At 38.6% G+C, this 25,147-nt stretch overlaps 1 protein-coding gene across 1 annotated transcript in view; it reads left to right on the top strand.

Moving 5' to 3' along the window:
* The window catches only part of FMN1 (formin 1), a 1,985,060-nt gene that overhangs the window by 1,596,049 nt on the left and 363,864 nt on the right, over nucleotides 1-25,147 (top strand). The window contains exon 13 of the mRNA XM_044074155.1: nucleotides 24,560-24,652. Coding sequence (XP_043930090.1) covers nucleotides 24,560-24,652 — 93 coding nt within the window. The remainder of the gene's footprint in view (nucleotides 1-24,559; nucleotides 24,653-25,147) is intronic.

Below are 25,147 nucleotides of genomic sequence, written 5' to 3'. Positions count from 1 at the left end.
GCCGATGGAGCGAGTAGGGCTACAGGCACAGGTGTTGCATTGAGACGTCATGCTTGGATGCGACTCTATAACTTTGCCGATCCCTTCAAGATGTCCTTCACCAGCACCCCCTTTGATGGCTCAGAATTGTTTGGACCTCAAGTGAAGAATGCCCTCACCAGATGTGAGCAAGATGGTAAGACTCTCTCTGCCATGGGAGTCCACTTTTCCACACCTTCTAGACCTTATCCTAAGGGCCAGAAGGGTGGAAAGATGTGGTTCTGCAAACCACAGGGAGTCACGCCTGCCGCACATGGTGAATTTCCCCCCAGAGGCAGAGGGGGGAACAATAACAGACGCCGCCCCAGGGGCAGAGGGAGTCCACAGAACCAGGGTTCCAGGGAATCCTTCCCTGACCAACCCTTTCAGCATCCCTGAGAAGCTGCCTGACTGTCCGCCTTCGGAGGCAGTCGGGGGAAGATTATCTCTGTACCCGGAAGCCTGGCAATCCCTCTCCCAAGACAAATGGGTACAGTCGATCATATCCGAGGGTTACAAAATTCCCTTCATTTCCCCTCCGGTACAACCGCCAAGACCCCTACCAGACGTACCACCCGGACAAAGGGGTCAGGCACAGCTAGAAATAAAAAAGCTGTTAGAAAAAAGAGTCATCCAGGCAGTCCCAGCAGATCAGCTAGGATCCGGAATCTACTCCAGATTCTTTTTGGTACCAAAAAAGACAGGAGACTGGAGACCCATTTTGGACCTCAGCAGATTGAACAACTCTGTACAAAAGACAAAATTTCAGATGGTAACACTGCAGTCCATTCTTCCCTTTTTGGGCAGAGACAACTGGATGTGCTCGTTAGACCTCCAGGACGCGTACTATCATATAAAGATACACAGGAGGTTTCTCCGCTTCCGGCTGGGAGCCAGTCATTATCAATTCAGAACCCTGCCCTTTGGTCTCACCACAGCCCCTCGGCTGTTCACCAAATGCTTGGCAGTGGTCATGGCTCACCTGAGACAAAAAGGATTCCAGGTGTTTCCATATTTAGACGACTGGCTCATTTCCACTATCACCAAGCAGCATCTTATAATGGCCAGGGATTACACTATTCAACTTTGCAACAATCTAGGTATTTCTATAAATTTTGCAAAATCCTCCTTGTCGCCTTGTCAATGTATAAACTTTATAGGCGCCGTGTTAAACACCACAGAAATGTCTGCAACATTACCACCTCAGAGAGTGACAGACATACAGCGGAATGTTCAGTCCCTGTTTCAGTCCAACAGAGTTCAAGTCAAGTTAGTACTGAAAGCGTTAGGCCTCATGGCAGCGGCGATCCTTCTCCTCCCATTAGCCCGCTTCCACATGAGGATCCTACAGTGGATGCTGTTTTCTCAGTGGTCCTTTCAACAGCTCCCAATGACTCATAACATCTTGATAACCCCATCATGCAAGAATCACCTCTACTGGTGGATGGTTTCCCCTCAGCTCTTTCAGGGCAGACCCTTTGTCCCCCCCCCCCAGTTGTCATGGTTACAACGGATGCCTCCCTGATCGGGTGGGGGGGCACTATCAGGGCAGGATGGTCCAGGGCACATGGCAACAATTAGAATGCCACCTGCATATAAATGTCTTGGAGATGAGAGCGGTGCTTTTAATGTTGCAAGCCCTTCAGAACTCTCTTCCCACAGGGACTATAGCAATTCAAACAGACAATATGTCTGTGGTGTGGTACATAAACAAGCAGGGCGGAACAAAGTCCTACCCCCTATGTCGAGAAGCACTCAGACTTTGGCAATGGGCGATTTCCTCTCAACGGTTTCTGATAGCAATGCACATCCCCGGGAAGTCCAACGTCATAGTGGACAGATTGAGCAGAACTGCCCTCATGCCTCACGAGTGGTCTCTAAATCAAGCGGTAGCAGACAGAATATTTCAGAAGTGGGGCCAGACTTGCTGTGATCTTTTCGCAACCCCTCAAAACAGCAAGTGCCTCGACTTCTTCACACTCTTCCTCTACCAGGCCATCCCCCTGGAGACGCTCTTGTTCACGATTGGCCCGGGGGTCTTCTATATGCCTTTCCCCCCTTACCGTTGATCCCGCAATTAATTCAGAAAGCAACCACATTGCAATCCAAAATGATCCTCATTGCTCTGTATTGGCCTCGACAAGTATGGTTTCCGTTCCTGCACAGTTATCTACTGGAACAGCCTTGGCATCTGGAACCCCTTCCGGATCTGTTGACCCATCTCACGGGCAAGCTGCATCTCTTCATTCCCTCAACCTCACAGCTTGGTTGCTCCACTTCCAGCTATAGCCAGGCTTCCCCTTATTTCTCTTCCTGTCCGTGATATCATTCTTGCTTCCCATAAGTCCAATACTAGGAAGACTTATGCGAGTAAATGGAAGCGTTTTCACTCTGGGCACAACCTAGGTCCTTGGATCCTTTCCATGCACCAATTCATAAGGTTCTAGACTTTCTGGCGGAGCTTTTTCATTCAGGGTCATCATCAGCCACTATCAGAGTACATTTAGCGGCCATTGCTAATTATCATGTGGGGCTCTCAGAAGCAAATATTATGTCCCACAAATTCTGTAAAGCCTTCCTCAAGGGCATCTTCTTGCTTAGACCTCCCGTTAAGGATCCGCCTCCACAATGGGATTTAAATTTGGTTCTAACGTCATTGATTCTGCCTCCCTTTGAACCTGCAGCCTCTTGCTCCCTCAAGCTTCTTTCTTGGAAAACTCTGTTTTTAGTAGCCATAACATCTGCCAGAAGGGTATCGGAACTCCAAGCCTTGTCTGTCCGTCCCCCTTATTTGGTCTTTCATAAAGACAGGGTAACTCTCAGAACAAACCCTTCCTTCCTACCAAAAGTTTCCTCTGAAGCCAATCTAAACCACTCTATTGACTTGCCTGTCTTCTTCACAGACTACTCAAACAGGGCTGAACAGAAATTACATTCATTGGATGTTCATCGCCAACTACGGTATTATCTAGACAGGACAAAACAACTCAGAAAGTCAGATCAGCTCTTTCTTTCTTATGCTGAAGGGAAGAAAGGGCTTCCAGTATCAAAGGGTTACTCTTTCCAGATGGTTGACATCCATTATAACCTTTGTCTACGAGTTGAGACACAGGCAACTCCCGTCTAGGCCTAAGGCTCATTCAACTAGGGCACTATCAACATCAACAGCCTTTCAAGCAAGGTTACCATTAGATGCCATATGTGCAGCAGCTACATGGGCTTCTCAACATACCTTTATTGCCCATTACAAACTTGATATAGCCTCCAGAAATAGAGCTGACTTTGGTTCCACTGTACTCTGGAGTCTGTTCCATTGAGCCACCCAGGACCAAGGTGCTGGGGACGCTGTCCCATCCAGCAAGAATGAAGGTGAGAATGACAACTTAACATTAAGAAGTTATGTTCTTACCATAACGTTCCATGTTAGTTGTCTTCTTCTCGCCTTCTTTCTTGCATCCCTCCCTTCTGCCCCCTAGCCTGGACAGACTTGAAGGTCTCTGAGTCCTTCTATTTCATGTGATACAATACTTTATAGTTTCCCAGTATCTTTAGTGTTACCAGCAGGGAGTCCATACTTGGAAATGAGGATAATAATAATAAATTTATACTATGTGTTAGCTGCCAACGAGATCTGGGGAGTTAGCGCATGGTATTGTGGGATATAGGGCTGCCTCGAGCTGGTAAAAATAGCTCTCGAGCTATAGTATAGGCCGAGTCGGAGCCGAGGATCGGCTCTGAACCCATCCAGCAAGAAAGAAGGCGAGAAGAAGACAACTAACATGGAACGTTATGGTAAGAACATAACTTCTTAATATTTATTGTACCATCCCATCTGCCTCTTCTACTGTCTGTTACTGGGACATGGTCCTTCCCCACAGCTTTCTTTTTTATAAGATGCTTATGTTGCCCCTTAGTAAAATATGTCCAGAAATTACCAGATTTCATAGTATGAGTCAAATATTTGTAAAAGATAACCTTTGATTCCAACAATAAACCACTAAATTATCAAACACTGTCGTGAGTGACAAATTTTGGGAGTTAAAGATGGTCACAGATGAATAAGCAGCATTGCTCCACAGACAATGTCAGACCAGCTGACTCACATTAACTTAATGCTCCCTGACATTTCCAAAAGACTGGATAGATCTGAAGAGCGTATTACTCTCTGAGAGAATAAACTGGCTATATTGAGCAACAAGACTACTACATTTACTTCAGACATTCAGCTGATTAATGAAAAATTACTGGACCTGGAATACCAAAGCCGGTAAATATTGTTATCCACTGTCCGCCTGAAAACTTTGACCAACTTGTAATCATCACAAATATCTTAGCCATTTTTCTAAATGACCAGAGGGCATTGGAATCTTTAGTGATTGAAAGACTTGCCATGGTCTCAGGCAATGTCAAAATTATCTATCAATAATTGTGTGAAGCTTTTGAACTATCAACATTTGTCCACACTTCTATAGGCTGCAAAAGGAATAAGAAACTTTAAGTGGAATAGTCTTAACCTAATAATTATGTATCAGAACTAGGGTAGTTACTGCTTTTTGCTTATTCCAAAAGTTTCATTTGGCTTAGCTAAATTATTGTTCCAATATAGTGCCACCAAATATCAGCTCACTTCTTCAGAAGCAAAACCTTATCTAAAAAAACTGGTTGACTTTAATTCAGGTTGATGGTCCCATCTGCATTTTTGTTGTTTAGGATGGCAATTCTCTAAAATTATTTGTTGATATTGGTATCAAGAATATTCTGTTCCCATTTTATATAACTGTCATTAGTAGTGTCATTTCTGGTTTAAAAATAAACGTATTTGCAAGAGTTGCTTAGTAGCTGCTATTTTTGGTTTCTTTTAATGGAAGCTGAGCCATGTTTGCTTAACAGTGGAGTCTTTTGCGGCTGCATGCGTTACTTTACTACATGCTTTGTCTAATTTCCAGTGGAACTGTTTTTTAACTATTTGAATTCCAACAATTAAGACATTATGCATTTCAATCTTTAGTTATAACTTGATGTTCCAATGGGATTGGAAATATTTTGGCAGGCCTGGGTAGGCTTCAGTTATATAGTCTCTCTTATCTTGTAGGGTTTTACTTTTATATTGATATTCAGAAAAAATATTAAGTTTTATTTAGACTACTAAATATAAGCTTATGTTTTCTTCTTCTGGTTAATACTAGACATATATATATATATATATATATATATATATATATATATATATATATATATATATATACACACACATATATAACTAAGTGCTGTATCACATTTTAAAACCTGTTATTCTCTTCCTGTCACCTCTATCTATAGGAGTGTTGGTGTAATTTGGTTTAAGTGTTTGATAGTGTTAGATGCAATCTTAATGTATCATTAATGACTTCAGCAATATATACTTTCTTCTTTTTATGATTATTAGTATGTTTTTTTCATAAAACTGTTTATTATAATGGACTACTCCAGATTTTATTTTTTTATTTTTACTCCTCAGAGGACTGAGATAGAGGATAGACCCTTTAGTCAGTTAAAAGAGGTGCACGTTGTCATTTCTTTCATGATGTCTCTTCTGTTATCTTGTTATACAATTTACTACCTTTACAAATTTAACATTAATTATCAGCTTTACTATTAAGTCCAGTTTATGTTATGCCAACCTAGTAACATATCTCATTCATGCCATAATGGGAATTTTCTTTTTAGATCTCTCGGGTTCTCTTCCTCAAATGAAGTGAATTATTGTGCCTTGGAACATGACTGTCAGAATCATCTAGCAAAATAAAACTATTTTTCATCTATTCTTTGTGTTAATCTCATTGTATAATCATCCAAAAAAATCAATTTAGAAACTAAACAATGGAATGATATTAACAAGAAATGGTTACCATCTAAAGTGGCTGGGGGAATTCCCGAAAATATGCTAGTGTTGCAACCTCAATTAAACTCATTTCATGGTGTAATTTTGGATGCTAAGGCTGAACCTGATGGTTAGTAGTGTTTTTTTACCCACCAGACTAACTAACCAGTTTTGCTGTTTCATTTTTATGCTCCATGTGCTTCAAAAAATCAAGTTTATTTCCAAAATACACAATTTAATTAAATCCTTTAAAGATTATTACTATTATATTATTGGTGGTGACAGGAATGCAGTAATGGACCCTTATAATTACAGAGCTGGTAAGTCTGTTGTTCTTAATATAAATTCCTCCCTGGCCATTTTGGATTTATTTATCAACTTCAGTCTGTAATAGTAATGTTATTTCTAAAAACAAACTAACATGCTTCAAGTCTTGGTATTTACTTCATTTTAATTTTTGACACCCTTGCTAAAGAGCATATTACAGACCATAGATATTTCTCAAATCATTCTAAAGAAACTCTAATTCTTGATTGAAATTTTTTTCAGAAAAAAAATCATGTTCAGTCTTTAATAATACCCCTAGTCTGGTTGAAAGGGAGGAAGTGAAGGAGGAAATCATGCAGGTACTTGAAGATTTGTACAATAACTTAAACTTTGATATGAAACCAGATCTTCAGTAGGCAGCATCAAAGGTACATGTCAGATGTCCATTAATAAATAAAAATCTTAATATAAAAATTAATATAACCATACTCTGGACAATATTAAAATGAAATTAATGGAGTTTGAAACCTTCTTTACTCAGAATTGTGATGAAACAATGGAAGATGAAATTAGAGTGTTGCAAATTTAGTTACAATCTGTCAATTTTTGAGTCATGAATATTGGCTTATTTTTCTGAATGGGCTCATTCCCTTTCTAAATTTCTTGATAAGTTATTAAAAATACAAAAGCCCAACTCTATAATTCTGGACTTAAAGATTAATCAAAAATAAATTTCTTCTAATGAAGATATTCTCAGAGTTTTTACAGATATTTTCTCTAATCATTATAATGACAAGTCAATCACCTATGCAGATTCTGAACTTGATAATTATCAAGAGCAAAGTTTCTTAATTTACACTCTGAACAAGTTGAATACCTCCAACAACCTGTAACTGTGAGCAGATTCTAAAGAATCATTTTAAATTTAAAAAAATTCCAAACACCTTTATTGAATTATCACTTATGACATAGGCAAATTTGCATTCATTTAAAAGTAATCAAACTATAATTAAGCTCCAGAGCTCCAGGACTAGATAGGTTTACTTGATTTTTTTTATAAATGCTTTGCAAAGAACCTAGCAACATTTTCTGTCATTCACTTCAATGACAGCATATTTTTCTGATGTCTGTCTTAACACATCTAAAACCATTCTTATCCCTAAATCTCGTCCAACAAACTATTACTTAATTGCCCTTATTCATGTAGATGTCAGAATTTTATCTACTATCATAGGAAACAGGTTGAAAAATATTCTGCCATTCATCATCTCTCCTTACCAATCAGGATTCTTGAAATCTAGGCAAACTTCAGATCAAACAATTACCTTAGAATGCCTTTAAATAGTAAAGCCATCTAATACTAACTCTTTTAGGTACTTCCTTATTATAGTAGCCCCCATGATATAGTTACATTATAAATGCATATTGGCTTACCTTCTCTTATTGTTAGATGGCTATAGATAACTCAAAGGTGATTAAAACATTTAATATTCCTTTCTTATTAGATGTTCTATTTAGATTTGGATTTCACACTTTATCAACATTATTCATTCTTTTTATAATACATCTTCTACTTAAATTATAATTAAAATTGTTTCAGAGCCTATAATTTTGAATAATGAAGTTAGACAGGGTTGCCCTTTTCCCTCATTTCTTTAATTTATATATTGAAGCCTTACTCTTTCAAATTCCTATCATTCTGTTCCTAGATTTTTGAATAGTGATATCCCTTTAACTGGTTATGTGTGTGATTTAAATATATATCTATCTGGCCCTAATTCTGATATCTCAAAAATCTTTCATACCATTTCTACTTTTTCTAAATTCTCTGATTAGAAACTAAATATCTCCAAATCTTTGCTCATTCCTTTAAGTCAAAATTACAATTATTTACATTTTTCAAATCTGAATGGTTTGTCAATTAGTCCATCTTTAAAATACCTGAGGATAAACTTTAATCAAGATAATGTACCTCTGTGGATAATATTAATAAAGCCTGGAATGATATTAGATTGGACATTGAAATATGAGACAAATTAACATGTTCACTTCTGTCTAAAACAGGATTCAATAAAATGAATATCATTCCCAGAGTACTTTTTTTTATTTTTTCTTCTGCCTTTTGTACCATTCCAGTCAGAATCTTTAGAAATGTTTGTCTCTCTTTGAATGCATTTATCTAGTCTCCTAAATATCACAGAATAAATAATTTCAGACTCATTGCTCCTAAAGCTCATGGAGATCTTATGATGTCACTACTTGTAAATTGATATATAGTACCAGATTGGTTGGTTTGTATTTGTCTGAAGAATTTTACTCATTTAGTAAACGAAAGCACTACCAATACATTTATTTCCAGTGTGGATTTGTGCTTCTTTTATCTTCAAGTTTGTTCAGTGTTTGTTTTTTCTTGGCTCATGGAGATCTTGCCTACCAGAATTTTCACTTTATTACTTAAATGTAAACTCTATTAGATTGAGTATTATTAGTTAAAATCATTCAGACAATAATTGGAATCCCCTGTGGGTGAAAATCTGCTCAACTTGGTCAAGGAGTAAATATAATAGCAATCTTCAGACTTTTACCTTATTTGAATAAAACCCTACTCATATCTCTCAAAATTAACAGTTTAATTATAAACTAAATATTTTCCTTTCATGAATTAATAAAAATGTGTGTCTTGCATGAAGTACTCTATTCTTTCAGCCCTTACATTTAAATCTCAATTTGCAACTAAACAATAAATTGCTATATCAATCACAATCCCCCATTAAAGAAATCCATTGTTTGGGATCTGGTTTAAAAAAAATCATCAATCAAGTAACTTAGATTGGAGTTTTCTTTACCTAAAGGTTACATAACCATCCTTAAACAATTGTGCAATCTAAGTAATCAAATTTAAATAAATTAAAGTTTTCTCTCCAGCTAAGATTATCATTATAATAAGTTAATATTGACCTGCTATCAGATAAAGCAATGGCTAAGGTCTATAAACTGGTCATTAATAAAAAAAAATGAAAATTAAATTCTTATTTCTCTCCTAAATGGTAAACTCTTGTTCAAAATTCATCAGAAAATATTACCCCAAAATTAGCTGTATTTTTGTTACCCACTTATAAATATTCACTGTTAAAATATATAAGCAGTTTATTACAGTACATAATGCCTATATCACCCCTGTCAATCTCAATTTCATAAGAACTTTTACTTGTTATGCATGCAATATCAATAATGCAGACCTCCTGCATATTTTATGATACTGCCCTTTTGTAAAGCATATATGTCTCTGCTTATGAGAGAAACTTTCTGATCTGCATATTTTTGAGGATGTTTTAGCAGTTTGCAGTTCTTCATGTACCACCAGATTTCCAAAGAAGGATAGTCAAAAATTCTGAATTTAATTTGTTGAAATTTTAATCAGATTATTTCTTTATATCTTAGTTGTTTAACACTTTATCTTACTATCTTTTTAAATCCATTGTGTATATAGTATGATGAGACTATGCTTACCATATTTCAAATGCTAATCGTGTATTATTTTTCTATATAGTTTGATAAGAATTCTATGCAGGGTACTGTTTTAGTGGTAAGTTATGTTTATTGGTTTGTCAGTCCTGCATTTTTAACTGTTAAGTGAATATTAAAAGAAAAAAATGCATTTGTTCCTGCAATGTTAATTGAATGTTTATAATATCTAAATCATATCTGTTCTATTGCTTACATTAATGATGATTGTAATAAAAAAGAATGGCACTTTTTGTTAAATCTTATTTTATTTCTCCATCTGTCTTTTCTACTCACGCTTGTAATATGTACAATTTTAATGTGTATCTTTTGTTAAGAGAAAAAAAAAGTGAAGTGCAGCTTTACAGTACTTTATATCCTGTTAGCAGGATATAAAGGATCATTCTCTATTTGTTAAGCTGAATACTAGTTACTCAAGGGTTTATAATTCTTTCTAAGTATTTTATGGTTGCTTAGCACACTTTCTGTACTGGAATAATTTTTGTCAAGTTCTGTAATTGCCTCATGCTGTCATAATCACTAGTAAATTGTAAATATTTCTGTTGGTTTAAAATATTATTTTTGAATCTTTTAATGGGGCAACTTGCTGTTTTCACAGTTTTTATTCTTCATAATTGTGTATAAAAAGAAGAATTAAGTCATTTAATATGACAATTTTTTTTAATTACAGTTTTGGCACCATTTTGTTTTCCAACAGGAATTTTGCTTAAGTGTAAACTGAATTTCTTACATAAGGTGAATTTACACTGTTTTATACATGTGGGACTGAAACAAACCATTAATTGTATTTTTTGGAGAGGGGTTGGTGATATGTATTGCTGTTTAGTGTGTATCTACTGAATTTCTGGCTTTTTGCTTCACTACAGTATTTTTCTTTCTTTGATTAAGCAGTCTTTACATTGTTATTTTAAGGGAAAATATAGGGTTGTTATCCCTTTGTATATTGGGACTACAGTTTCACCAGTAGTTTGCACTGACCTGGCTGGGTTTTTGCCCCTTGTCTAGATGGACTCTAAAACTGTGCCCACCATCACCACCACTTACCCTGTCTGCACCTAAATAACCTAAAATTAAAGCAAAAAATATCCCTCAACCTACAGCTTGTGACTCAACCTCACTCAAGAGCAGACTGTCAGACCACTCGCCATCTTATACCTCCAGGTCCTCTGGTGTGGAGTCACTACCACGGCTATTTGCAACACAAGGGCCAGACACATCCTCAAGGGCTGTACGATTGCCTGGCCCAGGTATGGGAGATACAAATTCTTTATGTGCAGGGGTACAGAAGCTTTTGCCAAGGTTAAGTTTCTCCTCGAGAGCCTCCCACTAGTGTAGTGCATGCTAAAAAGAGAGAGAGAACCCACCACATAGTTGAGCAACAATAACTTTCAGGTTTCCCATTGGGTATGGTGGCTATGCCTAGATCCATTTTTCAAGCAGTTGACTGTGGGCCTCTTATCTGGGTTAATAGTAATGCCATTGCATCCACCCTCTGTCTTTCTACTTTACATTGTGATTTTGAATGGGATCAAGTTTCTGAGGGTTCAGTCCTATGCGAGTCGGAGCAATCCGTTTCCTCTGATGATGACCAGATATAGGAATTAAAAGAGATGTTTTCTTTTTTCCCATATGCCGGCTAGATTTAGGGATGTATTTAAATGGGAGCTGTCTTCTACTGCCCCCTGAGATTGGCAGGTTCAGTGATATTTTGGAGGACAAGGCACTGATCCTTGAGCCCATTCCTCCAGTGGTCCTGGCATTGGAAGATGTTTTTAAGAAAGCCTATAGTTCATCTTTGCTTACTGGGGCTGTCCTTAAAAGCAGTATTTAGCAAATTTAGGATATCCTTCACCTTGCTGCATCTCCAGGGCCCCCTTGTCTAGAGATCCTGCTTCTGTGTCTACAACTACAATTTCTAATAAAAAGTCTATGTTGTCTACAAATGCAGTCCCTCAAGAAAACCTAGATAAGAGGCTAGAATTTATGGGAAAGAAGATGGAGTAGTCCAGCATGGTAGCTTTTAAAATATTTAACTAACACTGCTTTATATGAAAGTTTGTGCTAAAATGCATGTGTAGTTTAGAAGATTTTGCTGCAACATTGCCTGTTGAGCAAAAGGTTTATGTCAAAGATATTGTTTCCAATATTTCTCAGTTTTCAAAACATGCATCAGAGTATCTTAGATGGGGCTGACACTATTTGTATAAATGCAACTTTGCTGGTGATGAGAAATGAGGAGATATGTCTGGTTGCACTGTCAAAATGTTTCTGATGTCTTAAAAAATAACATTTTAAATGTTCCCATTTAGTGTGGGTGTGTGTTTCTTACTGCATCTAATTACATCCTTAAACACTGGGTGTCATGGGTAAATTGATGTAGGGGGTGTGAAAAATATTCCATATTCCCAAGTTTTCCTCCTTTAAACATAATTTTTGGCAGCTACTTAAATGGACATTCCAGCCTAATAAGAAACAAAGTAACAAATGAAAATAGCAAGTCCGTCAAGAGGGTACCATTCCCCAAAAGCATACCCCCCCCTCTCAACTTATGCTATGCTGAAGTGAGGCACACATATTTTTCAAGACTTCCATCTGATGTTTCACCTTTCAAGTTGTCTGTCAACAAGGTAGCATGGCCATCAGTAGTTTCTCTCAAATGGGACTTCAGTGTTGTGGGCAAGGATCACAGAGGAGTTCTTTCTCATCCACAGGATCAGTCTTTGTTATTCCCTCCTATTCTCCAACATATGCTGAACTTGGGGATTATAGAACCAGTGCCTCCTTCTGAGAAAACAAAAGGAGTTTATTCCCAAATTTTCCTGCTTCCTAAAAAAGAAAATGTGTGGAAACCAGTATTGTACCTGTCTTTTCTTTATACTGTCATCCAGATTCCCAAGCTCAAGATGCTCACCCTGCAGGCAGTCCTTCCTTTTTTTCTGAACCACTGCTTCATGGTGACTCTGTACTTAAAGGATGTCAATCATCATATTCCCATCACTCATCATTTCCAGAGGTAACTGAGATTTGTTGTCTCTGTGTTGCACTTTGTTTTCCCTATTGCCCTTTGTGCTGTACACTGCTCCTGCCAAGTGTTTACAAAATGTCTTGCCATGGCAGCAGCCCACTGTCGGACTATGGGCATCCACATTTTTACTTTCTTGGACAATTTGCTGATCTATGCAGAGTGCATGTCCATGTATTTGGAATCATTAAAGGAGGGTTTGGCCATACTCTTTGTCCTAGGATTCAAGTTTAACCTACTGAAATGGTGCCTGCCCCCTCACAAAGCCTCATCTCTCTAGGTTAGCTTATTGAATCTGATGTAAGAATGTTTTTTTAACACAAAGACAATTCTTTCTTACCAAACAGTGTTTCTGGAATTCTCCAAGAGTAATGTCACTCAGAGCAATAATTCCTGTAAATTTCTTGGACTGATGGCATCCATGATTCCCATGATACCACTATCTTATATTCGCATGACAAAAATTCAATGCTATGTCCAAAATTATTGGAGTCAGCACCTTCATTCCCTGGAAACTCCATTGCCAGTCTTCCTTTCATCAGATGTGAATTACACTGGTGGAGAGAACAGTTGAATGCCAATCCAGGACTTCCATTCTCCGCTCTAATTCCGATGCAGTCCGTCAAGATAGCTCCTCACATAAAATCAGATGAATCTATGTTAATGGAATAGCAAGAACAGGCTGCTTCAGGTCCCACAAATGCTCAAAAGTACATCAGTATTAAGGAGATGTTGGCAATGATTTGCATCTTGAAGGTTTTTTTTATCACCTGTGGAGTCTGGTTCCTCCTCAAGTGACTACGGACAAACACGGCAGTGATATGATATCTCAACAAGCTGGGGTGTATGAGATCTTACCCTCTGTGTTGCTTGCCAATGATGGCTTCTCAGTATTCTCTGACTTCCCAACCTTCTTACAGTCCATCAGAGTAGATTGTTGTGGCAGACAGATTAAGCAGACCCTGGGCAGCCTGCACAAGTGGAAGCTCAAGCCAGTGGTGTTCTAGGATCCAGTCCACATGAGGGGAATGCCTCAAAGAGATCTGTTCACCTCATTTCAAAACAGGCACCTAGAGATATTCTGTTCCAGACATTCTTGCAGTCAGGCTTAGAGGACAGATGTATTCCAATTCCCTTGGACAGGGATATTCCTTTATGCGTATCCACTCTTTATACTCTTTTTCAGAAGGTATTTTTCAGTATTCATAGAGAAATGTCAAAGATCATTGTTTTGACACGCCATTGACCCAGACAATCTTGGTTCTCCTTTTTAAGGAATATTGGCAAAGGGCAATTACCACAAACTTCCTCGCAGTCTGGATCTGCTCACACAATCTCAGCAGTGACTGCTACACCTTGATTTGGAGAAAATTCTGTTTATAGCCTGGATGATTCAATTTTGACCTGTTTCATGAGGATGGGCAGCAGGTATTAATGGAGACCAATGTGCTACTATAAATTCTTATGATTCTAAGTGGTGTCTAAATGGAATAGGGGGTCCATTGTACTTAATATCCCCCTTGAAATAGTTGTATAAGCTACTTCAGTATGGCTTATAGTATGAATCCATTTAGGTACATTTACCTGCCATCTCTGCTTGTCTGCCTAATGATCTCATCTTATTTCTCTGCTGGGAAAACAGTTTATGAAAGGAGTGTTGCATATGAGACTGCCTTCCAAGCAAATTCCTCCTTTATGGGATCCCAACTGCATTCTAGAAAAATTGACTTTGCTGGCTTTCAAACCAGCAGCTTACAATGATCTCAAGTTCTTAACATTGAAAATTATAGGTTCATAGGTAGGTACTAGGCTATCAGCCCAAGGGCCTAAGTAAGCCTAGCCAACAAGGTTCCCTGGCTTTCACCACCCAAGAAGGTTATTTTATTCTGCCCCTGTCACAGAAGTGATCCTGGGGGTGAATTTCCTATTTCTCATCCACTCATCAACATTGGTCTTGGAGTGCTAATGAGGAAGTCTGCTTGACATAGATGGGTAGTTTGTTCCAGAGTATGGGAAGTCTCTGGGACAGGAATCTATTCCTCATGCATGTTCTGTTTATTGTGGTGACAAGGTTTAGGTCCCAAGAGTGTGTAGCTCGGAAACATTGGGATTTCTTTAGGTTTAGCATGTCCAACAGCTCTGGGTTTGACACAGCTTTGTATGTTAGGCAGAGATCACCTCAGTGTAGGCGTTATGCTACAGAGTAAAGCTGGAGTTTTTTGAGACCGTCAGCGTAGGACATATGTTTGAGGCCAGTAATCCTCTTGGTGAGGTACATCTGCGGCCTTTCCAGCTGTTGCAGATATCTTGTGAGGTACATTCTAAAAGGGGCATTGTGCTTTATAATGGGTCTAATGAGTGATGAGTAAAGGGGAACAATGACCTCTTTTTCCTGGATGAGAACCCTTTCGTGATGAGGTGTGCCACGTAGAAGGATTTCCTGACTACTTTGGTGATGTGATTATCAAAGGATAGACTACTCTCACCTGGGTCCCAAGGTCTCTTATCACACATTCGGTGTTAAGTAGACTGCCACCTATGTGGTAGTTCATGGGTACAGAGTTTTTACCAAAGGGAATGACAATCCACTTTTTGGCATTGAGCTTGAGGCCATGGCTCTGACACCAGGCATCTGTCTCAGTGAGGCCCTTCTGTAGGATGTCCACATCATTTGGGAACTCGACTATGGCTCCTAGTTTGCGATTATCTGTGAACTTCATTAGTCAGAGACCTTCTGTGTTAGACTGTACTTCAGAGAAGCAGATAAACAGGAGAGGACCCAGGCCTGAACCCTGTTGTACTCCACTTGTCACTGGTTTGAAGTCAGATTTGGAGTCTACAACTTTTACGGTGTGGGTTCTGTCAGTGACCCAGTTGGCAACCCATCTTGTGACACAGGGATTTATACCTAATTTAGTGAGTCTGTCTATAATTCCAGAATGGGGGATGGTGTTGAAAGCCTTGGCAAGGTCAAGACAGGCTGTGTGAACCACCTTACCTTTGTCTACAGCTTTGGTGACTGCTTCAAAGAAGTTGATCAGGTTCAGGAGCCATGATCTGCCTTTCACAAGCCCAAACTGGGTGGGGTCCAGAGTTTGGAGGTTACCAATGTCTTTGTTTATAAGTTCCATGATGATATGTTCCATGGCCTTACAGACCAGGCTCATCAGGCTAATAGGGTGATAGTTCCCGGGGGTCCGTGGTGCCTCCCCCTTTGTGGAGTGGGATAACTGTTGCTGTGCACCATTCAGTGGGCATGAAGCCTGACATGAGGCTATGATTGAACATAGTGCTTAGATGGGGAGCCAGTTCGTTCTGAAGTTTGTGTAAAACGCAGCCTGTGATGTTGTCTAGTCCCATGGATGCTGTGTTCTTGGCTTTAGAAAGTGCAGTTTTTACCTGCGTAGCTGTGATTACAGGAACTCTGCATTCTTCCAGTATAGATATGGGCCTTTTAGGGGGTGAGAGGACGGTAAAGTTAGCACTGAACCTATCTGCCAGGATGCTGGCAATATCAGCTGGTTCTGTGATTTTCATGCCATTGTGCTGCAACTCAGAGCAGGTCTGAGTGTTGCCACTGAGATTCTTGACATAGCTATAGAAGGCTTTGTGGTTGTCCTTAGAATCAGTGGCGATTTTGTTTTCTTACCTAGCTTTGGAGGATTTTATGAGGGTTCTCAGCTTCTTACTGAGACTGACCAGGGAGTTCCTCCACTCATGGGATTTCACTTCCCTTTGTAACAGTTTCTTCCTTCTGTTGTAGAGTTTGTTTATGGCAGGGGACCACCAGATTGGCTTCCTTTTTTTGGAGGATAGCGTCTTGGTTATGTTAGGAATAGCACGATCCATGCACTCGTGTAAGTGCTTATGGAGTGCATTTCTGTAGGATTCAGCAGTTGTAACTGTATTGTCCTTCTGCTTGGGTGTCATGAAGTTCGCCATTTCTGTCTTAAGAAGCATGAAGTTGGCTTTGGAGAAATTTTTTTACAGGGGTGGGATGTGGATATCTAGGGTGATTAGCTTATTGTCGGATCTGACCAACGAGGAGTTGACTTCAGGTGTGGAGCACCAGTCACTCATGTTGGTAATGACTAGGTCTAGGACATCATTGCCCCTGGTGGGGGTGTGGATAAGTTGATCCAGGGCATTGGAATTTATGAATTCCAGAAAGCATTGAGCATAGGAGTTGGTACATGAGTAGTTTTCCCAGTTAATGGTGGGGTAGTTGAAATAACCCATTATTAGGGTGTTTGGTTGAACCGTAATATTTTCCAGTATATCAAGAAAAGAGGAGTGGGAATCCAGGGGCATGTTGGGGGATTTGTAGCAAGCTACAATTTGGATTGCAGTTTTGCCCAGAGTTAGTTACTTAGACATGTGTCTAAATTGTTTTACTTATTGATGTCACATCTTTTAGGAGAGTCTCTGAGCTGCAAGCTGTAATGCTGGGGTACCCTTATCTTGTTTTCCACAAAGATAGGGTTGTTTTACACACTAATCCTTCTTTCAAGTTGAAAATGGTTTCGGTGTTCACTCTTAATCAGTCCATCAGTCTCCCTGTGTTCTTTCCAGAACCTTTGAATCGGAGAGAGACAATTCTTCTTATCTTGGATGTGCATCAGCAGCCTAGGTACTACCTTGACTGAACAAAACTCTTTAGTAAGACGAAAAGGCTTTCTATTTCCTTCTGTGGGGTGAAGAAAGATCAACGTGTATCTAAGCAAACCATTGGATGTTGGTTGTCCTCTGGCATTGGTTTTTGTTACACCAACAATGGCAAGGCAAATCTGGGCAAGATAAAGGTACATTCCACCAGGGCCTTTTCCTCTTCATCAGTATTTTGGAAAATGGTAGACTCTAGAAGCATTCATATTGGTCTTCAGTCCATACTTTTATGAATCACTACAAACTAAATACATTTTCTAGAGTCAGGGCAGGCTTCACTAAGAGCATTCTCCATGGACTCCTGGTCCCTTTCCTCCTCCTTCCCAAGTTGTGTAAGCTTTGGGTATCTTCCTATATGGCAGTGTAGTGCAGCTGTGTAAGTACCACTTACCTGTAACATAAGATGTTCACAGAACACACTACCTTACTGGCAGCACCCTCCAACACCCCCGTTTACTGTTTTTTGTGGTTGCTGCTGTTTTTTTTGTTTCACAATTTTCAGTGTGTGTGTGTGTGTGTGTGGTTTGGAACAGTAGGTTTTTGCAGAGCTTGCTTTTTCCATCTGCTCTTCCTTTTGGGCCCTAGAGAAAAAATGAGGGATGCTGCCTGTGGCTGTGAAGAATGCTCTTGCAGCTGATTGGTCCTTTGCAACCCCAGACGTGCAAAGGGAGGAGTTTGAAGATCTGCAAGACAGCCAGAGAGAGGGTTGTAGGGCACTACTACCTGTATGCCAGTAAGACAGTGTGTTCTAAGAACATTTACTATTACATGTAAGTGGAACTTGCTCAACTGTACTTTTTTTCTTTCATTTATACAAGTCATAGCTTGTGTGTGTTGTATGTGTGTAAGGTGCAATAGTTTTCCAGCCTTAAGGTGCAAGGTGTCTCCCACCCTTAAGGAAGAGCATTAAACCACAGGAAAAACTGTTACTTCTTGAGCATTAAAATTGCTGGCTGAGCCTGCTTGAAACCAAGAAAGAACAACAACAAACTGTAGATGAGAATTCAAACTAATCCAGCACTGATAACTTCTTTAGAAGTCGATACTTTATTGCAAAATAAAAATTATTAAATAGATGAGCTCTTACACCATTAGCAGAGCTTCTTCCAGTCTAAGGTTAGGATGCACATTGATCTTATCAGCAGTAGCTGCTTCTAGTACTGGCTTTACTTTAACATGATAGCTTTCTGTTAATGTATCAGACCTTTCCCCCATAATCTCTTCAGGCAGTCTTCAACAGGACACCCTGATGGTTATACTAAGAAACAGCATGTAAAGTAATCCACACACAATGAACAATTTTCCTCGACAAGTCCCAAAATGGCTGACGTGCTCTGCTAGCTATCATCCTCTAGTGAACACTAGTGAAAAGAATAATGAAACGTCAATTGTTCATAGATTATTACTCTTATGAATGGTGTCTGATGACTGTTGTAATCTTTCTCACTGCATCATTTGCTAAAAACTGTACTATGACATCCCCTCTCTCGGCCAGTAACTAAGAATCCTCACCACTGACACTGGAGAGGGATGTTCACTTGGAATAAAAATGGATACACCCAATATTTCCAGATGCAGATCTTTGCATCAAGCAGAATTTCTCTTAAGAGCACACAGGGAACACACTCAGCCCAGGGTCTTGGTTTCTCTCTCTGTCTCTGCCCAGGTCCCCAGTAAGGCTGCCCACTGATAACAGCTATATGTAGAGTTAAGTCCTCAGTGTCCAAGCCAAGTCCACCAGCACCCTCTCTGTGAAACCAGTGCTTCGTGTCCCTGCTTCCAAGTAGCTGACACACACACAACTTGATATTTGAGTTTCACACACACACACACACAAACCTGGGAAAGCACAGCATTGTTTGCTGCTACGATCTATCTGTATTGTAATAATGTTTCTCCCTTTTTTAATTTCTCCAAGACTTTTGAGTTTCTAATACCATGAGGGGAGTGGATGCCATTCCTAAGTCAAAGTACAATTAAAGTTCATGAAATTAGTATTGTTTCAATCTTTGATGTCAGCCAAAAGTGCTTTTCACAGCACCTACAGTGTGCTCAGTAATGGCTTCTGCAATCTGTATGGGGTTACACTTATTTTAATATATCTAAATAGGATTGTAGATTATTTTTTTATAAGACCCATTGCTCCTACTACTATTGGAACTGTCTGGGTAGCTTTCTTCCACATTGCTCTTGTTTCTGCCTGGAAATCCTGATATTTTATGACTTTGTGTCTCTCTGTATGCAAGACACTGTAGTCACTGGAGGTGGCAATTTCAGTGATCAGTGCTACTTTTGTCTTCTTTTCGTGGACCACTATATCTGGTTTTCTGGCATCTGTCTTTTGAACTGTTGGTTGTGGGTGATACCACGTGATGTAGACTTAATCATTTTCTGTGATGCTTGTGGCTTATGTTTCCAGTGTTTTTCAGTCACTTCAGTACCATAATGTGTGCACAATCCCCAGTATAACAGTCTTGCCACATTATTATGCCTTTCAGTGTACAGTCCTCCTGCCATTAGTATGTCACAACCAGCAACAAGGTGTGCAACTGTTTCCAATTCTGTTTTAAAAACTTACAATTGTCTGTTTCTCCCACATGTTCAATGGACTTTGTAAACCAGCTTGTACATAGCCCACTGTTTTGGGCTGCCAATATTAACATTTCATCTCTTTGTTTGAATTTGCCCATCTCTCTAACCATTCCTGCATTCGATCTTAATCAACATGAGGTTCTTCCAGAAGTTTTCTATACTTGCAACTACATTTATGCATTTTTCAAATTTCTTGCCTTCTCATCTGGTCCTTCACCTTATATTCTTTCTTTTGTTTTTTGGCACATTTAGTTGCTACCTGATTATCTGCTTATGGTTTGATTTTCATTCCTGCTTGATGCCGATATACTTCTGCTAGATTAAGTAGAAAAGTCATCTTAGATTTATTCTCCTCATGTTTCAAAACTTTCACTATGTTTGGGTCTTGTGTGGTCAGTAGATTGTGTGCAGTCCCACGATTGCAGAGCTATGATTGTAATCAGTTGCAAGGAGGCCCATCCCTCTTTCAGAATGGGGAAAGTATAATCTTGGTATGCACTGATTTTTATAAATCATTTGGTGAGCATGAAGCATCCTTCTTGTTTTACTGTCTAATCTATCCAACATGTTTTGGGGCCAGTCAGTCACTCCAAAACTGTAAGTTAGGACAGGAGGAACAAATTGGTTTATAGCTTTAATTTTGTTCCTAGATGTCAACACTGTTTTCAGGATTAATTTAAGTCTTCTAAAGTATTCCTCACTAAGTATTATTCATATCTGTTCATGTTTTATTGTTGATCCTTCATTGAGTCCCATATATTATGTTGCTCAAGTTCTTTTATATCCCATTCTTGTCCCAAGCTGATGTTTTCTTGTGCTGTAGTTTTTCTGCTTTAAAGGTTGCTTTTGCACATTTATCAAGACCAAATGGCATTCTTATATCAACTGAAAAAGTTTGGACAACTTCAGATTATGCTTTCAGTTCCTCGTATGATGAGCTGTACAGTTTTAAATCATCAACAGAGAAGATAAGTCTTTACACTTTGTTGTTTTCTAGGAATCAAATTATAGGCATGGCTTAAGCTGTTAAGTAGACAGCTTAATGGGTTTAGGGCAAGACAGAATAGCAGTGGTGACAGAGTCTTAATATAATAATGTGTCCTTTATCATGGCTTAATTGCAAAGTAGTCCCCTACTGTTTCATTGTCACTGTAAGGTAGCCGATCAGTGCAAGGTGTATCTTATACATTTTTAAGCACACTTTTATCCATGAGTGTGGGATACCATCAGATGCTTTTTAGGAGTCAATCCATGCCATACTTATTTTTTTCTCTTTTTACAGTTCTCCACTATGACTTTATTTAACAGCATATGATCCTTTGTTCCATATGACTTTCTTTTATTGCCCTTTTGTTCTATTACCATAATTGAGTTTTCTTCTGAATGACTGTAAACTCTGTTGGCATCAGTTCCAGTGCACATCGGAAGGCAAGTTATTGGTCTATAATTTTTAGGGTAGCTTGCAGGTTTATTCTTAAGTAGGCACATTGTTTTTCCTGTTGTTAGCCAGGTTGGTGTCTGTTTGGGGTTTGTATATAAATAGTTCTTATTCATGGCTAAATCTTCATGCAAAGATGTTAATACTTTTAACCAGAAGTGAGGTACTGCATCTGAGCCTGGGTTTTTCCAATTAGAGGCTTTTCTTAACTTAGTTTCCATCTCTCTGGCTGTTACATCATCCCATTTCATATCCTGTACCTTTAAACTTATTCTTTTTTTACTTCTTCTGTCCATTTAGCATCTTTGTTATGCTCCACAAGATTTTCATAGATACTTCTCCAAAATATATCTAATTCTTCTTTTTTTGCTCGTCTTTGAATTCCTTTTATCTTGTTTCCCCAGTTCTCTGTAAAACTTTTTGGGTCATCAATAAATTGCTTATTTTGTGCTTTTCCTTTATATTTATCTGCGTGTCTTCTAAGTTTTTCCACCTGTGTTGAGATTTTTAGTTTGTTGTTTGCGATAGTGCATGATAAATCCTGATCTGATCTAATTCTGTGCATTGCTTTAATCATGTCTATCTTTCTAAGTATTTTTGTTGATCTGTTCCCTTTTCTGTACTCTTCTAACAGTAACATTTCTTGTCTTAATTGCTTTATAGTTTTCTCTGTTCGATACTTCCATGATGGTATTCAATTTCTCCCCTTCCTTTCCCTCACTACCCTGTGTTAGTTCTTGTAGTAGAACTTTATCAGTTATTAATTTAGTTGCACAGTAATACATCCTGTTTACTGCTGTTATAGCGCATGGATATCTATCTTAATTGCTGTGGTAATTTGTTTTATCAAACTTCTGACTTTTTGGGTTTTATGTTTCAATGAGACATTACTAATGATTCTAGAGAATTTTTCCAGCTTGGCTGCTTGCTGACTACAGCACCTGTTATGTGTGGTAGGGATGTGTTCCCATATTGTAATACTGCAGCTCACAGGGTTGACAGGTAGTGGCATTCTTGGGGTTCGTTGCAGTAAAGTACAAGGTCATATACTTATGCATTTTCCCTTATTTTTTGTCCTTTCCTGCTAATGTCAGAAATCTGACATTTGTCTCCTTGTTTGTTAAATTCATAGTTTCCATGAAATGGGTGTTCCTATTTATTTCTGCATGCATCACTCACTCAGCCGATGCATGGAGTGCAGGCTTATTTGTTAATGTGCAGGTGTCACATTATATATGTCTGGTGACACAGCATCGTAATGGTCGCATACCCATTTACCACTGTGGATCCCATTCACAATTTATTCCAATAGGCTAAACAGTGCAACAGCCTTAACTCTTTTGAAAAGTTGGAGAGATGTATCTTTCTGAAGCACAGCCCAGGCCCTCCCTTCAAATATCTGGACTGATAGCTGAAGTGAGGTCACCAGTATTGCGCATAAGAAAGTGCTCTATCTTTACCTTTGTGTCAGAAAGTGTCTATAAGATTTAGGAGATATGCAAGTCGAGCACAATAAGAAACATGGGTAAGTGATGTTATCCCCCCTCCTAATCTGCAGAATGCTCTGTAGATTGAGAGTACATTGGCAAAAGTCAGGTGAACATTTGAGCACTGTATATAGCATATAGCTTATCTTGTGTATTTGGTTATTTACTAGATTAAAGAGCTTTGTTGCACACTCTTCATCTATGACCTGGAATGCAAAGGTAAGTGCAATATAACTTTGTGAGGTCAGAATGTGCAGTTTTTAACAGCACCATAGATTTTGTTGGCTAAGGGGTACTGTGATGGCTGGTTTTTCCTTAGCCAAAAAGTGAAGTGATGTCAGAGATGATTATATTTTTAGAGATCATGTAGATGGTGATTGCTTACTTATATTGTCATAAAAACATAAGTGTTGAAAAAAAAATCAGAAGTCTGTTGTAAAGCAGCAGTTTTAAGAAACTGATGGGGAGCTAATGCACTATATATGGAAAGCTTATTGTAATTATTTTGTAAGCATGTTTTGGGGAAGAGGGAGAAAACATATTGACATGAGTAGCATGTTTTTACTTTTCGCATACAGAATGTAGATATCGGTGTAGGAGACATAGCCATTAAGCATTTCTTATAACCTCTTAGAACAAGAAGTTTGGACAAAGCCAAAAATGACAGTGAGCCAAAGGCCCATAGTGAAGGACAGATTTTAAATACTGGTAAAACAAAGTAGAAAGTTGCTAGAAAAACAGGTTTGCTTTAGCATGCATTTTCTGAAGAATAAGCAGTCTGAAACTCAAGCTATGCTTAATGATTTGCCAGAAAACATAACATTTTGTGAAGAAAAATGTGACAAAAATCTGAGCATTCTATGCAGTTCTGGACATTTGAAAGATGTGCCATTAAGCCACTATGCTTTTCATTACCATAATGCCTTCTGAAGTAATGCGCTCAGATCCAATATTATATTAGGAGGGGGACATCAGCTGTGATTATAGTATGTGCTTAAGGGCTTTCAAAAGGATAAGAGGATTGGGAGATGCATTTGTTGGATGGTTTAGAGCACTTGTGACTATAGATCCTACAGGAGAAAAAAGAAAGGTAAGGTACAGATAGATCTAAATGGAGTTCATCAATATCTTGTGACAGACGAATGGATCAGAGCTCAAGATGGAAAGGGGATGTGGGGTATATATGACAATAATTCTCAGATATGCAATAGCTAATCCAGTAGAGGTGTAAATTGGCAGACTAGGTTGGACACACAGACCTCGTTTGCCTCAATATTTGTGTTTTCTTGACTTCTGGAAAATAGTAATTCATGGTGGAGATGGTGGGACTTTAGATTGCATTGCTAGTTTTATATTTCTAAAGACAATGATGAAACGTATCAGAGATGCATGGAAAAATGGGGGAAATGAGTCAGGCAGCATTAAAGGATTCTTTATGGCAAACAAGCTGACTTCATTCAGTTGTCACCTTATATATGGATCCTAGTGCTCATAAGAAGTTAGTGAACCCCTCCCTTGCTTAAAAATTCATACAGGTCATTTAATTTTTATTCATGGCATTTTTTTTTTATGGGGTCCCAAGATCATGTATGAAGTTGCAGCGCTATGCTTTGTATATCTAAGGAGCAATATGTTTGCCTCAGCACACTGTAAATTAATTAAACTACTGTTTTGTTATTTTTCAGCATGTGAAAAGAAAGCTGCCTCAGTCTGCAGACAATCCCCAGAAGAGTATCTGCAGCCTTTCAAAGACAAAATGGAAGCGTTCATTAAAAAGGGTAAGCAGATATTTTATTTGTACTGTGATCGCTGCTTGTCATATTTTGTAGTAGTTTTGTGGTTATTTATACCCTACATAAAATTAATCTCTCATGTAAAGTAATTAGCTGTTATTGTTAGACACTACTGCACAATGCAAGCATCGTTTAGATATAGCTTTGCAATTTAACACCGCAATTAGGAACATGGGACTTGGCATTGCCTCCGTGGTTATTTGAGACATGCTGTGGGTTTAGCAGAGCCAGTTGTAATGATCTTAATGACTATATGAGGCAATTAGGATTCCCAAATGCGCACTGTCGCTCACAAAGTCTTAAGCAATTTTGGTTGTAATGTCTGAGCAGTCATAGAAACTGTGACTCAATTGATTCATGCGAAAGACCTCTTTATAATTACAAAAAAAATGCAGTCTTAGCAACAGAGTCATGACAGTTTGATTTCTTTTCTTGTAAACCATATTCCTGTTTCTGAACTTTAGTGTGAAACTACCCTGT

This window comes from Protopterus annectens, chromosome 6.part0 (assembly GCF_019279795.1).
Source record: "Protopterus annectens isolate FY-2018-M chromosome 6.part0, PAN1.0, whole genome shotgun sequence".
Classification (NCBI taxonomy): Eukaryota; Metazoa; Chordata; order Ceratodontiformes; family Protopteridae; genus Protopterus; species Protopterus annectens.
Note: the sequence above shows the minus strand (reverse complement) of the source record. Positions and strands in the feature narration are given on the sequence as shown.